Source organism: Poecilia formosa, unplaced genomic scaffold (genome assembly GCF_000485575.1).
Source record: "Poecilia formosa unplaced genomic scaffold, Poecilia_formosa-5.1.2 Scaffold824, whole genome shotgun sequence".
NCBI lineage: Eukaryota > Metazoa > Chordata > Actinopteri > Cyprinodontiformes > Poeciliidae > Poecilia > Poecilia formosa.
Genome location: NW_006800763.1, coordinates 45,036 through 61,093, shown reverse-complemented (window position 1 = coordinate 61,093; position 16,058 = coordinate 45,036). Strand labels below are relative to the sequence as shown.

At 41.5% G+C, this 16,058-nt stretch overlaps 1 protein-coding gene across 1 annotated transcript in view; it reads left to right on the top strand.

Annotated features, from left to right (window-relative positions):
• The window catches only part of LOC103131732 (sortilin-related receptor-like), a 102,300-nt gene that overhangs the window by 57,009 nt on the left and 29,233 nt on the right, over positions 1-16,058 (top strand). The window contains exons 10-14 of the mRNA XM_007543436.2: positions 3,929-4,093; positions 4,806-4,980; positions 12,190-12,296; positions 13,057-13,246; positions 13,439-13,651. Of these exons, the coding sequence (XP_007543498.2) occupies positions 3,929-4,093; positions 4,806-4,980; positions 12,190-12,296; positions 13,057-13,246; positions 13,439-13,651 (850 nt within the window). The remainder of the gene's footprint in view (positions 1-3,928; positions 4,094-4,805; positions 4,981-12,189; positions 12,297-13,056; positions 13,247-13,438; positions 13,652-16,058) is intronic.

The following is a 16,058-nucleotide window of genomic DNA, read 5'->3' as shown; positions in this document are numbered from 1 at the left end:
ACATAAAATTGGTTCCTTGATCAGTCTGAACTACTCTTGGCAAACCAAACAAAGAGAAGAACTTCACCAAGGCAGCCACAACTGATGGCGCAGTTATTTTGCGTAAGGGTATAGCCTTCGGAAACCGAGTTGATACACACATCACCGTTAACAAAAACCTATGATCAGATTTGGTTCTTGTAAAGGGACCAATATAGTCCACCAAAACACGGTCAAAAGGTGCATCCACCACAGGAATAGGATGTAAAAGATGAGGTGTAATTATTTGATTGGATTTCCCTGAGATCTGACACACCTCACAAGTTTTATAATATTTCCTCACATCTTTTTTTAACCCTGGCCAGCAAAATTACTGCAAAATGCGGTCATATGTTTTGGTCACCCCCATGTGACCAGCCATTGGATTTAAAATGGCAAGGCAAAATTTTGTTGCTACCACAATTTGATTAACTGTCCGCCAATCATCTTCTCCGGTGGCCTGTGATGACATCCATTTACGCACCAGCAAGCCATCTACACAAAATATCCTTCATGCAATTTCTCAACTTCTTCATTTGACACAACATGGTTGTGCAAAGGGAAAAGAGAAGAATCACAACTTTGTTCCAGGATAAGATTTTCTCTCGACATTTTGTCGTCAAGAGCCTCCTACTGGCCCACATCATATGAAGCTTCCACAGGAGGTGAAACGACGTACCCACAAGGTCCGAGTTAATTTCCCTATTTAAAGGGTCATCTGATAACACGCTTTTCTCCATGTCGATCACATCATCGGTGTCCAGTTCAATGTTTTTCCGGGCCATAGCGTGAGTAACCGCGCACACGGGGAACACCTTTGGATATTTTCTCTGCAGCTCATCTGGGGCATCAGATATCACTGGAACTGTGATGACTTCCAGATTAATCAAAATTTTACCACTGGCCAAATCGTTTCCCAGAATCGTTTCATTCGGAAAACTGAACTTGCGGTAACCACCACTTCACCAGAGGTGAATTTGAATTTAAAAAGGTCTCATCATGTAACTGTAGAACACTATCGAGAATAATGGATCTAGATGCCACTGTGTCCCTCAAGATCGTCACAGGTACTCTTTCTCTCCCCACCATGGAGACACTCCCTTTCCTAAGAAGGGTGCATAGATTCCCAGCTCTGCTGTCACCGCCTAATACTGAGGATGAAACTAATACTGGGGGTGGCTAAACCGCCGTGGCTGGTTTGGATGACAAGGGCTTTTTGTTAAGCAAAAATCATGCTTATTGCAGTGAGCGCAAACTGGGCTTCTACCAACTCCACCTTCAAAGCGATGTTCCACCTCAACGTCGGGCTTTGCAGGAGGTGGGGTGCTACGGTGTGGCACATACGGCTGCTTTTCAAATACATTTTTATGAGTCAAAACATACTCATCTGCCAATACAGCCGCCTTGGAAATTTCAAAAACCTTCTATTCATTTATATATGTTGCAATCTATTTTATTAAACAGTTTTTAAATTCTTTCATCAGAATTAGATCACGTAACTAAATCTTTTCACGCCCTGTGCCAAACACCAACGATCAAATAAGACCTCCTTATCATAACTCTGACCTTCAGCTTTAATAAGACAGCGAAACTTTTGCCTATATGCTTCCGGCACAAGCTCATATGCTTTGAGAACAGCTGATTTCACTGTGTCATAATTCAAACTGACATCATATGGAAGTGAAGCATAGGTCTCTTGAGCTTTTCCCGTAAATACGCACTGCAGTAATAATGACCAAAACTGTTTTGGCCATTGTAATGATGTAGCCACTCTCTCAAATAGGATAAAAATATGTGTCCACATCATTTCCGGAAAAGGTGGTATCAAACGAATGCACTTGCTTATATTAACCCTTGTATGTAGAAATGAGGTCCAACCGACCCCACACGTGTAAAACTTATATCGTTTACCTCAGTCCTCACACACACAAGGGTTAAAGGTAGAGGAACCCCACAGACTAGACGAGCTGCTCAATTCAAGCTCTTTCAAACGAGCTTCTTTGTTTGCTTCAGTTTCCAATTTACGCAGTTCAAACTTATGATCCAATTCCCGTTCTCTGAGAGCCATACGGCGGAGTTCAAGCTGTAATTCCAACTCAAGAAGATCAGGAAAAGCCTTTTCAGTCCCAGCGCCCTGACACTGTTGAGGGCTAATCTGGGCATCAAGGCTAAGCTGAGGAGCCGGGTCAAAGTTAGTTTGAATATCAGCATTAGAATTAACTTGAGGATCACCATCAGAACTAGTGTGAGGAAGAACACCAGCGTCAATCAAAGCAGAGACAATTTCAGATTTCATAAAAACCTCATGGTAAGAAAAAAAACAATCTTGTCAGGAAGAAAACAAGCATAAATCTCCTTAATTTAAGATATTTAATCTTGCTAAGATTTCAGTTTTTGCAGTGATGGGCACAAGCTGTTTATGCTAACAAATGGGTGGTCTTTCCAATCTGGTGGCATGATAAAGGGCAGGATCCGGTGCAGTGTTCAGTTTCTGACATACTGACCTTCCTGCAAGCATTACTTGATCAGTGACAGTCTCTATCTACCTTGAAAGTATATGAGGATAATATTTCCTATTGGCGTGTTTGATTGAATGGTTGCTTGGTTGGCGAAATAAGGACATTGTGCTGTTCTTAAGAGGTACTTGGCGTACCCATCCAACCGCTCTGTGGTGTGTGATCTTTCTCTGGTGCTTTAGGCTCTTCGGCCCCCCATGTTTGAGGCCTTTGCATCTGCAGACCTCAAATGGCTCTCATTGAAGATGGTGTTCCTTTTGCCAATGTTTTCTGCAAAGCGTGTGGGGGAATTGCAGACTCTTTTGATACCTGAGCCCTGCTGCCGGTGGAACCCTGAGAGCTGAGGTGTCACACTGTAACCTGATGTGTCATTTATTCATAAAGTGTCACTGGTGGCAAGCTGTACCCAGACACTCCATCTTGCCTGGTTTGACACCGGGGGCCCCTTTGGATATCTGTGCCCTGTTCGTGTTCTTAAGGAACATATATCAATTCCACTGTGTTTCCAAAAAATGAATGGCCTTTTTGTTTGCTATGCGGACTCACGGAAAGTTCAGGCCCTTTCTGAGCCGTAACTTGCACACTGGGTTATGGATTTGATCGCAAAGGCTCTTGCTTTGCAGGGTTGTCCACTGCCAGCAGGTGTGAGGTGCTATTCTACGAGGGTCATGTCCTTTGCATCTCACGAGAAGGTTGAGCGATTGATTGCTGGGTGTCATGCGACTATATAGATTCGCATTGGTCACCGGCAGGTCACCAATGCGATTAATTGTTGTGATTAATATTCGACCTGCACATGGGCAAGAATGATTATTCAGTGCTCAAAGCACTGCCTCAGGTGGGCATATGGGATTCATGGAACCGTAGTTACAGTGGTAACTTTCGTTTTGCTCTGGAACTCTGAAAATCCGATTCCTCCTCATTGTCAGTTTTCTCCCACCAATGGAATTGGAACTTTTTGCATTTGAACATTGTTCTTGATTTTATCCACTTTGACAATCAACTGTACTTCCATCTGAATAAAAAGGTAATCCTCATAGCACAATTCTGCCACCACCATAATGTTTGCCAATTTCTTGGATTTATCAGACTATAACACATTGTTTCATGTTAATGTGTATTTAAAGGACTAACTCTGAAGTCAAAAGAAAAAGTCTGGTTAATCTGAAATCTCACAAAACCCTGCAGTTCCTCTGTGTTCCTTATGTTGAAGACCTCTGTTCTGTTCTATAAGGTTCTGCTCTAGTTCCAGAGTGAAAAGTTCTGACCAGGCATGTTGCTAATGCAAGGGCAGCAGAATGTTTTTGTGTCCTTACTGTGTGTGACGAAGCAGACAGAAAGGTGACAGACATTATCTCACACCAATGATTGATATTGATATGATATTGATTCAGGCCCGGGTTGTCTCTCCCTTCCTGGGTCCTCCCTCTGACTACGCTGTGGTGAAAATGATCCCTGATGAGAGGCTGCCTCCGCGAAACCTCCATCGTGTGCGTGTGGGCAAGACACAGGCCTTGCTGAAATGGCAGCCACCCTTCGACACGCCAGACGGCCCCCTGGTATGAGACTGTCACTCTGCTCTGAGACGTTGCCATGTTGGTGCTTTTAAAGGGGCAGTGTCATGTAATATTTCACATTATAATGTTATCCCCTCATCAAAAACATAACCTGGAGTATTGCTTTGATTCTTTCATGCATGTTTGAAAAAAAAATATTTTATTGCCATGGCAACCACTTAGCTGTGCGAAACACTGTGCATGCCAGCCCCACCCTCTAAGTTTCTGAGCTTCCGCCTGACAGAGCATCCCTCCCTTGTAACTCCCCCACTCCTTCAGACTAGCCAACAGCAATAAGCAAACACCTTGTGGAACTGAGAATTTGCAGAGCTCATTGTATGAGCTACTTCTCAGTGAATCACTGGTAAAAATGTTGTGGAAGGGTTAATAGAGGAGCCATGTTGTGATGACTTCCTCATGCTGGAGTTTCAGAAAGAGCAGAAATTTTTAAAGAAACAGAGGCCCAATTTCAAGACACTAAATTGCAAAATAAATTTTTAAGTCACATTTGATATTTATAGCATTTGTATTACAATTGAAGTTAACATATTTACTTTATTATGCTATAAAATAGCACTGTATGCCTGAAAAATTTGCAATGATGCCCCTTTAACTTTACTTTGGGAATTTATGTGAAAGAATACCCAGTTCAGTTTAAATGCTTGTGATCCACCCAGTGTGCTTACCTACTCTGTTTGCATGTCCATCCCCTAAGACATATGTGATCCACGTGAAAGATGTGATCAGGAAAGGGGAGAGGGACTACAAGCTGACCACCAAGAACAACACGGTGGAGTACCTGCTGAGAGGCCTGGAGTCGGGAGGAAGGTACAGCGTCTCCGTCCGCCTTCGCAATATGACCAAGGAGGCCAGCTTCACCCTCAACACAGGTCTGTCAAAGCCACTCCTCAAAGGATGGAGTTTAATCAATTGTATACTTTCTTCCAAAAAAGTGGTCAAAGTTTCCAACAGCTTTCACTCCCAAACATAAATAATTATTGCAAGGTAGCACAAATATATCCATCGGTGGAGATGTGTGACTCCTCCTACACAGCAAAATGGAAGGAGACTGAATGTACAAGCAATGGTGTCCTCTTGCAAGCAGCAATTGGAAATATAGACTTAATATATACCTTAAAGAACTCAATCCATGTTCAGGATCAGCACTCAAGACCTGGTCAAAATTAGTAAAAGAAAATAAAGAGTCCTGTTTGCCAATCAGATGGATAGCATATGACCAAGACTTTACCCCAAATTAAACAGATAATACTTTTAAAAAAATGGATTGAAAAGGGCGTGGTAAAATACAATATCATAAAGGCTGTTTGAGGACCTTTCAAGAAATTAATTATGCAAAAATATGGTCTCAACAGACATTTTTTTCGTTATCTACAAATCTGGCATTATTTAGAAAAAATAAATAAAGATGAACCAGACTGGGCTTTTGTTGGTATCTTAAATACCTTTCTAAAATCATATCAACCAACCTCCATTATTAAATTAACATCCAAAATGTATAATGAGCTACAAAACATAATATATTAAAAATAAATGGGACAAGGAAGAGAACCATCAAATTCACATTGAAGACTGGTTAGACATTTTGAGTAACTGTTGGAAATGTACATCATCACTAACATAGAGAGAATTTGCTTGGAAGATTGTTACACGCTTTTTCAAAACACCAGCTCAAAGGGGCAGAAATGCAGCTAGAACATGCTGGAGGTTATGTGGGTCGAAACAAGCTGGGCATTTTCATATTTTATGGAGCTGTCTTAAGTTACTTTCTTACTGAGGGATAATTAAGCAGTGTGGAGACTGTTATTGGGGCCAATTTCACTCTAAACTTTGAGACTATTTTCTTGGGCAAGCAAACAAACTGTGTAAAGGGATTTTATAAAACATACATGTTCAATATAATGCTAATTGCCAGTACAAAAGCACTCTCTCGGAAATGGATGACTGAGAAAATGCCCACACTAGAAGACTGGATAAACATCATCCAGGACATTTGCAAAATGGAGGAACTGACATTTGCATTGACACTGGAGCAAGACAGATTTGAAAAATGTTGGACCCCATAGCGAACTTTCATGAACACCAGATCTGAACCTAATGAAAGTGAGGTGACACCCATTGTTTCTTAGCTCCTCTGTTCGGTTTAGACCATTTGCTTTACGGTTCAGAAAAGTTGTTTCAATGTGATATTTGGTTTGTTCATTCTTTTTCCTCCCCATTCTTCTGAGAGGGTGGAGGAAAGAAGGGAAAAATCAAAAAAAGAAAAGTGGAACACTAGGTACTGGAGATGGTATAATCACATGTAGGGGTATACTGTATAGATCAATATAACAAACTGAATAGATGATTGTATAAGACTATACTACCTTTTGTAAAGAGACAAGATGCACATTCTTCATGTTGTTCCTTAATAAAAAAATTAATGAAAAAAAAAGGTTTTGTCAAAGAGCAGTGGAGTTTTGAAGACTGCTGAGTTCTTGGTGATGACTGAGGATCTGCATCTTCACATCCCAGAGGACCATCTTCTCTTTCCAGAGGATGAGGACGCAGACCTGCAGGAGGGTGTTGGGTTCCCAGCATGTGAAAGGTCTGACCTTGAGGAGGGGGTGTCGAGAAAAGTCGAGCTCATCCCACTTCCCCATGCTGGAGATTTTAGTTTAATAATAACAATGAATAAAGTTACCTTTAAAACTAATTACACAGGTGACATCAAGACCCAACAGTAGAATCAGACGGTAATAAAATTAATCTGGTTGTGTGTGGTGTTGTTGTGTCCTGCAAACTTTGCTTTAATTCTACTCTTTTCTATTTAATCATAAAAAATCATAGTCAGGCAGAAAGAGAGTCATGGAACAAGGAAGAGCAGGTTTTCTGAAGAAAGAGGAAGTTTCGAGCCTGCATGTGGATAAAAATAGTTCAGATTACTCATTTCAAAGCATTAAAGGTTTAAAGAATAAAATCTAAACATTTTGAGTAATTGGATAAAACCCAGAGTAAAATACTTAAATTAATAATGATAACTTATAATTAAGCCAATAATTAACATTGGTTTAACCAGTGGTTGATGTTGGTTTGATTATAAGAATATTTGCACTTACTCTTATACTTATGGAAGTACTTACAGGTGAAACAAGTAACTGTAACATGGTATCAAATAATTTGAATAATGGATTATTGTTGGTTTCTTTCCATTAATGTCTGCAATAACTCACATCATGATTATAATAAGAGTAACTAATAAAATATGGTTATTATAAAATGATAAATGAATGCTAAATCAGAGAAACTAAAAGGTTGTAAATGTGATTTTGACATTGAACTTGAAATGGTTTAAAATGTGTAACTGTAATTAAAGGTCACTGATGATGTGTTGGAGATAGATGGTAGGTGAAAGGTCAGGGGAAAAGAGGAACTGATAGGAGAGCAGAGGTGACCAATGCATTATGTCATTAGAACAGACATGTCTCCAAAACGGTGATGGATATGAGATCATCGGAAACACACCAAAAGGGTGGACAAATCCTTTATAAGGTTGGTGCAAAAGAGGAATCTTTGGTTGGTTCCTTCAGGCAGCTTCGAGCCAAGATCGAGATGGACAAAGAACTCTGCAGCTGAAGAGGAGCCGGAGCCACAGAGCCGAAGACTGTTCTGCACATGGGGACCAAACCCGTTAGCCTCACAACATCTTGCTTCAAATTGCACTTCTCTCATCAGCTGGGTTCGGGACCACAAAGACAAAGACTAAGGCAAAGATGAAGATAAAGACAAAGGCAAAGAGGAAGAACTGGTGTGTTCCTTCCGTGAGACCAGCTCGTCTACATCTCGATGGACCAGAAAGATCNTAAAATGTGTAACTGTAATTAAAGGTCACTGATGATGTGTTGGAGATAGATGGTAGGTGAAAGGTCAGGGGAAAAGAGGAACTGATAGGAGAGCAGAGGTGACCAATGCATTATGTCATTAGAACAGACATGTCTCCAAAACGGTGATGGATATGAGATCATCGGAAACACACCAAAAGGGTGGACAAATCCTTTATAAGGTTGGTGCAAAAGAGGAATCTTTGGTTGGATCCTTCAGGCAGCTTCGAGCCAAGATCGAGATGGACAAAGAACTCTGCAGCTGAAGAGGAGCTGGAGCCACAGAGCCGAAGACTGTTCTGCACATGGGGACCAAACCCGTTAGCCTCACAACATCTTGCTTCAAATTGCACTTCTCTCATCAGCTGGGTTCGGGACCACAAAGACAAAGACTAAGGCAAAGATGAAGATAAAGACAAAGGCAAAGAGGAAGAACTGGTGTGTTCCTTCCGTGAGACCAGCTCGTCTACATCTCGATGGACCAGAAAGATCGTGAGATGAGGAGAAAGGAGCTACAGAGCTGCAAGACAAGAAGCTGAGGATCGCTACGCGCATGAGGAAGTCACCCTGAGGCCCGAGACCTGCCGCTCTAAGTCAGTACTCTTCCTGTACTGAGAGCCTTCTGCTGCTGCAACAACTTTTTCATCATCAGGCCAGTTCTGGGGTTCAAGATGCCAAACTCCGTCCATCTCTCTCAAAGTTTCCCTTTTTTAGTTCACAGTGTCAGCATTAGGCAAAGATAGGCTAGATTATTGATTTTACTTATTTGATTATTTCTGTTAGTAAATTAAGCTGTACTGACCCTTGCAAAATTGCCTTACTAATAAAATAATTAGCATTAAGAAAATCTAAAAGATGTTGTGGACATTCAATTAATGAGTCACCTTAAAGTTCTTTGTTGGTTGTAAAATAGCTATGAAGTTTGATTCTGGGAGGAAAAAGTGGAAAATGTTTTATAGGTTGCTTTTAGCCAAAACAACACCCTTGGGACTCGCCCGAGTCACTAAAACCTACCTGGTTCAGTAACAAGTGCAAGTTGTAATAAAGAGAAAGAGCGACCGTTAACAGGTGTGCTCTGTGAAGCTAGCTGATTGCGGGCTGCTTGATCTGGCTAGTCCACAGGGTGAAAAAGGGTGGGACATCTGGAGGCAGAGGTCGTTAGAAACCAGGCTAGTCTTTCTCGCGCCCAGCTTAAACAGAATGTNGGCTAGTCCACAGGGTGAAAAAGGGTGGGACATCTGGAGGCAGAGGTCGTTAGAAACCAGGCTAGTCTTTCTCGCGCCCAGCTTAAACAGAATGTCCTCTATATTCTCATCTGTAGTAATACTCAGGACTTAGAGGCTTCTCGGACCCGTTAGACCAGGGCTCCCCAAACTACGGCCCGCGGGCCGGATCCAGCCCGAATCCACATTTGGTCCAGCCCCCTGAACAATACCAGAGAGCATTCAGATTTTTTTTCATTTCCCGTATTTTCCGGACTATGAGCCGTTTATATGTGGATTTTTCTTCAACCACCAGGGGGCTCTTTAGCAGTATGTGAATCATTGGAAGTCTCGGTTACTTGCGTGTCAACATTGAGCCTACAAGCAGCAAAATGAGTAAGAAACAGATCAGATGCCTTTGAAAAGTTTATTTACAAAGGGGAAAAGGTCCAGAGAAGAGACAGGAGAATGGATTTATCTCGGACCGGTAGGTGAGTCCCACTTTACAAGCCCGCTCTGCATAACATGCGGCAACCGGCTGCTAATGAGGCAATGAAGCTTAAAGCTGCTTTGCCACTAGAGACCAAGCAGGCTGTGGATATAAGCAACACTTTGGGTGTCATTGTCTCTCATCACTTTCAGATAGGACCATCTCGTTGCAGAGAAACAAGCTCAGGACTCCCGTTAGTCTTTATCGTGAGTTAAAATTTTCGCGAAAGTAAAATGTTTGTTTTTGTGGTGCTTCTGTTATTATCAAAGGATATATAAACGTTACCATAGCGACCACAGTCAGAGAGCTTTTGGGCAGTGGTCGAGAGGAGATGAGTAGAGCTTGTGAGGCTTAAGTCTGGTTTAGACGGAAAGATTTATGAATTGTCGGCCGATTCTCCAAACCTCTGTGACCACAGAGCTGATAACAGTACAAAAGGTTTGTGTGTCCAAGGCAGGAGCAACACGAACCGATTCCAGTCACGAACATCCCGATTCCAGAGGATAATCCAGTAAAACCCCCAACATAGCGGGAATTTAGAATAACCAAACACGGATGACGATGTAGAAGCAATAGTGACAGTTTGTGGACTCATTTTAAGAGATAAAAGACGTAACAAAAAGAAAAGGCGGTGGATGAAAGACAGCGGGAGCAGCCGCTCTATTTGCTGCTATGATTTGGAGGTGACTGTGTTTTTTCATAGTTAACATTTTTAACTGAATAAACATAATAATGACCTTTAGATTTAATAATAAACATTTCCACATATCATCTCCGATATCCACCGGACTCTCAGTTACGCGATATGTCAGCTGTTTGGGACTCCCCTCTGTTCTTACGTCACCGCGCTTTTTGATTGGCTACCTGGCCAACCGCCAATAAAATCCAAGAAGAAGAAGAAGAAGATTGGCTACCTATCACATTCAACAGGTCGTATTCTCGTTCCCAGTCAGGGAAAACCCCACAGGCTGCGATAAAAGGGCCAAGACAACCCAAATAGGGCATATTCAGTATTTAGTGGGAGCACCAACATGCAGAAGCCTTATCTGACTGTTCATCCCCCACCTCCACTCTCCCTCCAGGGGCGCAACAAAATCTACACGTCTTGACTGGTCTGCAGTAATAAAAAGGTTAGGGACCAATGATGTATATCATGCTAGTAGCAGACACGAAGGATCAGCTCTTCAGTTCTGTTAAATCTAATCTGGGTAACTTTTTCTTTTTCAACCCTAATAAATGTGATGTTCAATTGACCTGTTATGACTCAGATTTTGGGTGTCCGACCCCCTCTGCTGCTGCTGCATCGCTTTGGAAAACCTGGAGCGGCAGGTTTATATGTGTATGTTTACTGGTTTAAAAAAAAAAACTTTGGGGTTGTGGCTTACAGTCCAGTGCGGCTCATAATTCGGAAATACTGACTATAATCCTTCCTGGATTTTTCCTGTGAAGAACCCAGAGGGGGTTATTTAGTTATTTATTTTCTGACTTGTTTTGTGAAGAACCCAGAGAGGGTTATTTGATTGTGCTTTCTGGAAAAAAAATATATTTTTACATTTAGGCACTCCTGCGATCGTCACACTTTTTCTGTTACAAACTGACTCCGGCCCCCCACCAGAGAAGGGAAAAGTTATGTGGCCCTCACAGGAAAAAGTTTGGGGACCCCTGCGTTAGACGGAGAGCTGGAAAGCACATCTACCTCCTCTCAGAAGGGGAAGTAGAGAGAGAGAAGAGGGGAGGGGGGTGTTGCGCAACAACAGTTTCCACCAGAATAAACCAGAAGCTTGTTAATGCCGAAAAATCTGCATAATTCAGAACAAACTGGCTAGTGGGGCAATTCAATGCATATTTATGTGGATGTTTTTAGATGTTTGAGCTTTTACGCATCCCTTAGACAAGGGGTGTCAAACTGCAGTCCTCAAGGGCCGCTGTCCTGCAGTTTTAGATGTGCCACAGGTACAAAACACTGGCTTAATTACCTCCTCCTTATGTAGAGCCTTCCAGAGCCCTGCTAACGACCTAATTATTCTATTCAGGTGTGGTGCAGCAGAGGCACATCTAAAAGTTGCAGGGTAGTGGCTCTCCAGGACTGGAGTTTTACACATTGTGCCTTAGACCTTGTGTAAATCAGAAAATTCTAAAATTAATGTAGAATTGTCCAGCTAATTTATAACTTTAAAAATCATTATAGTTTTATTTGATAAAAGCAAAAAAGGCCTGCAATATTACTATCAATATCGGCCCAAATAGTTTTATGTTGTTGCACCTCTAATATTTTTTGATATCTCTGCAGCAAAATCTTTTAAAATATTGCTACACCATATTATAATCAAAGTTGCAATCTTTTGGTAAATACTATAAAATTGTGGTCACTTCAATTTATAGTCATCATAACGGTGGGATTCTAATTCAGATCCAGCGTTAGCATGGAGTTAATGTCATTCAAGTCTATGAATTCATGTAGGCGTCTGATTTTAACTGTAATTTTGCTCAAAGAGCAGCAAAATCATTTATTATTTCCCTCCTTTTCAGTTCCTTTGCCCGCTCCAGAAGCCTTGAAAATTCTGACAGAAAATGACCATGTGTTCCTCTTCTGGAAGAGCCTTGCAGTCCAAGAGAAGGGCTTCAATGAGAGCAGGGTGAGAAATTACTGACTGCTGCATTCCTTTACAAAGACTACCGCCACCTCACCACTTCCTAGACCAGGATATGCACAGGCTTATTTGCTTGATCCAACCCTAACATTATATTGTTGTCTACTAAGATAGGAATACAGATAACATTTAAAGTTGTTTGAACCCCACAAACTCTACATGTCAAATAAATGCTCTAACATCTCAACATGAGTATAACAAAGAATACAGTCACCACTATCCAAACTATATTGTTATATTTGGGAGTGGCACAGAGATATAACGCTTTAGAGTTCAGAGACTATCTTTTATTACTGCCACATACTGGTTTTGTATGTTCCTTCACATTAGTAAGATTGTCTGCTTTAGTGGGTCTGATAAATCCTATAGTCTGTGATCTATCAGGAGATGCTGTTGTTAAATGATCCCCAGTCTTTCAGTTGGGAAACATAATCCAGTCAGCAGAGTGAACACTTTCTATTTCCAAAATCTTGGATGACTGCAAGTCACATTTGCACAAACCACATACAGAGGCCTTAGTCCCTCACACACCTGTCACAGGTCCGAGTCTCGCATCTCAAAGTCCACAACCTTTGCCACATGACCTTTCCCTCACTCATTACCCACCTTCCTGTCTGACCACTCTTAAATAAAGGCCACAAGAGCCAATACAATCTTTAAGAAAAAAAGACAGAAGTTCAACCACTAGAAGCTTGTAAGTCAGTGTGATTTACTTACTGATAGATTCTACTGCTGTTATTCATAGGGATATGAGGTCCATGTGTTTGACAGTGTGACCAAGCAGACAGCTTATCTGGGAAACACCACAGAGACTTACTTCCGCATCAGCAGTCTGCTGGTGGGACACAACTACACATTCTCGGTGCAGGCCAGGTGCCTGCTGGGTGGCCAGCTGTGTGGGGAACCTGCACTCCTGCTCTACAACCAACAGACAGGTACTGGTGATCCTCCAGAACTTCCAGGGAGGGATTATCGCACAGATTGATGAAGCTGGGTTTAATGAGGAGTGCAAACCACATGATAAATACTCAATTTGTATGCTACAGTTGCTAATGTCAAACATCCCATGCATTAGAAAGGGAAATCTTAATTTCCTTTTTTTGACGTTGTTTTTCCCACCTGTTCAGGGAGCAGAGAAGCATCCCACAGAGATAACCATTCCAGAGATATGGCATCAGTGGTGGTTCCCGTCCTCTTTCTGCTGGTGGTGGTCGTGGGCAGCGGCCTAGTAGCGCTCTACATACGACACCGCCGGCTGCAGAACAACTTCACTGCCTTTGCCAACTCCCACTACAACTCCCGCCTGGGTTCTGCCATCTTTTCCTCTGGGGATGAATTAGGTAACTGTAAAGGCTTTTACACATAGCAAGTTAAATCAAGTTTGGTACATTTTGGGGGGGATTTTATGTGATCAATCAAAATAGTAGCACCAACTGTAGAGTAGAAGAAAAATGTGGTTTTTAAAGGACAGAATGATGAAAAATCAATTTTTTTTGAGCGTTCTATCATGTTATAATGTTATTCCCTCATAAAAAACATACCTTGCTTTGATTCTTTCATGCATGTTTGAGAAATCCTTTTAATATCTATGGTAACCCTGGCAGGGTTTCCCCCAGAAAACTTGATAAGCCCGGTGGTAGGGGCGCCGAGGTGGTCCACCGGCGTTCCTCCAGCAGTCCACCATGATTTTGTATTAAAAGATGTTAAGTAGACAGGAAATGTAAAAATATTAAATATTAAATGCAATTTAAACCCACAACTACTCTTAAAAACAACTAATTGAAATTAAAATGAATATCAATTATATGCACATCTGTTAAATCCAAATTAAGTCAGCAGCTCCATAAGGCTCCAGGGCTTCAAGGCTATAAAATAAATATGTAACATTTATTTTTTCAGATTATCAACATTGATAAATTTCATTTAACGGTTTCAGCATACATAAATTTAAATATTTTAAATTGTTTAACATTTAAATGTAAGATTTAAAGGAGCTGGCAAGTTTACTTTGTAAAAGTTAAAAGAACAACATTGTTACCATAGCAACAATCTGATGCTGTGAATTTAATCTTTGAGTATGAGCTCTGTTTGTTTACATATACAAATTAGTAAACTGCAATTACAACTGATTCTTTTTAGGTTGACCTGTTAAACTACTCCCCCTCTCCCAGATTAAATCTAACACAGAAGATGCTAGAGGTGCTGATGTTTTTAGCAGCAAAAGGGGCCCCTAAGTCAAATTCTCCTCAAGGCCTCATGCAGCCTGGGACCTGCCCTGCATAAGGTAAATCCGCTACACTGCGCGTAGATGCGCAACAAACAGGAGATTTAATTCAATGATGCTGATGTGGCTTTAGTAGCTCTTCATTTCGTGTCTGTTGAGGTTTTAACAAGGGGACACGGAAACTATTTTGGTTGCTTGTGTTTACAGGACGAGTTTCTCAGATCTCCGCGCAGCCGCGCGCATTAACTCTGGCTGACTAAGTGGACAACACAGACATATAAACTTTATCAGCGCAAGACAGAGCCGGGCGCAGGGCAGCGTGTTGAGATGGAAAAGCCACACAAAATTCTTGGTCCACAAATATAAATCATTCTCACCGCTCATTCAACGCACCTCTGAAAGTGCTACTAGTTATTCCTGCGTGTCATGTAGAGCTGTAACCAGAACTATCGCGGTGGGGTTTAAACTCCTACCTTGATCAAAAACTCTAGAAAGAATCATAATTCTTCACAGGAGAATGTAAATATCCATATAGGTTAGCCTGCGTCCAGTTTGAGTAAAAGGAACAAACTGTAGAGGAACAATATTGTCATAATCTGTGTTCCTGTGTACTTATTGTAAGGGTTTTCTGTGTTCAGTTCTGTCCTGTGAGTCTCTGTCCCTGTGTCTTCCCCGCTGATTGCTTCCCTGGTATGTCTTGTTCCCTTGATTACCCCCGTGTGTATTTAAGTCCACCTGTTGACTCTGTCTCTTGTCGGGTCCTGTCTGTTAGTCAGTGGTGGGAAGTAACAAAGTACAAGTAGTTCGTTACTGTACTTGAGTACAATTTTCGTGTATCTGTACTTTACTTAAGTAGATTTAATAATGGGTACTTTCTACTTTTACTCCACTACATTTTACAGTAAGTATCTGTACTTTCTACTTCACTACATTTCTACAAAAGTGTTGCGTTACTGGTTACATCCAAGTTGCATTTCGTTTTTTTCCGTTAAAATGTGAAGTTCAGGGACTTATGGTGGCGCCGTAAAATCCGACTTACGTGTCTGTTGTCACCCATTGCTTCCACCTTTACTCGCACGCGGAGCTCCAGACATGCGCAGTGGTTTCCTCTGTGCGGGAGAAGATGTCTGTCTAATCGTCAGACATATAATAGTGCTGCATAAATCATAGATATGGTGACATGTAAAATCAGCAGCGCTTCGCTTTCACAGACGGTGGGGACTTCGTCCAACTTTTAGCGGCACTTGGAAGGAAAGCTTAAAGAAAGGTTAGATCTGTGGACGTGATGCTAGCAAAGCTAGCTGTACAGAGAGACATATGTTGCATCTGCGATGAAAAAAAGTTGACTACAACTCTTCTACGTGGCTCCTCGGTTGCATGTCCTCCTCCACCCACCTTCTTTCCATCCCCTTTCTGTTGGATTTCTTTAAAATAAAAGCCACTAGTGGCAAAAAAGTGAAGTTCATGCCAAGAGACAAGATGTTTCCATCCCTGAAATTATGATGCATAGAATCACATATCTA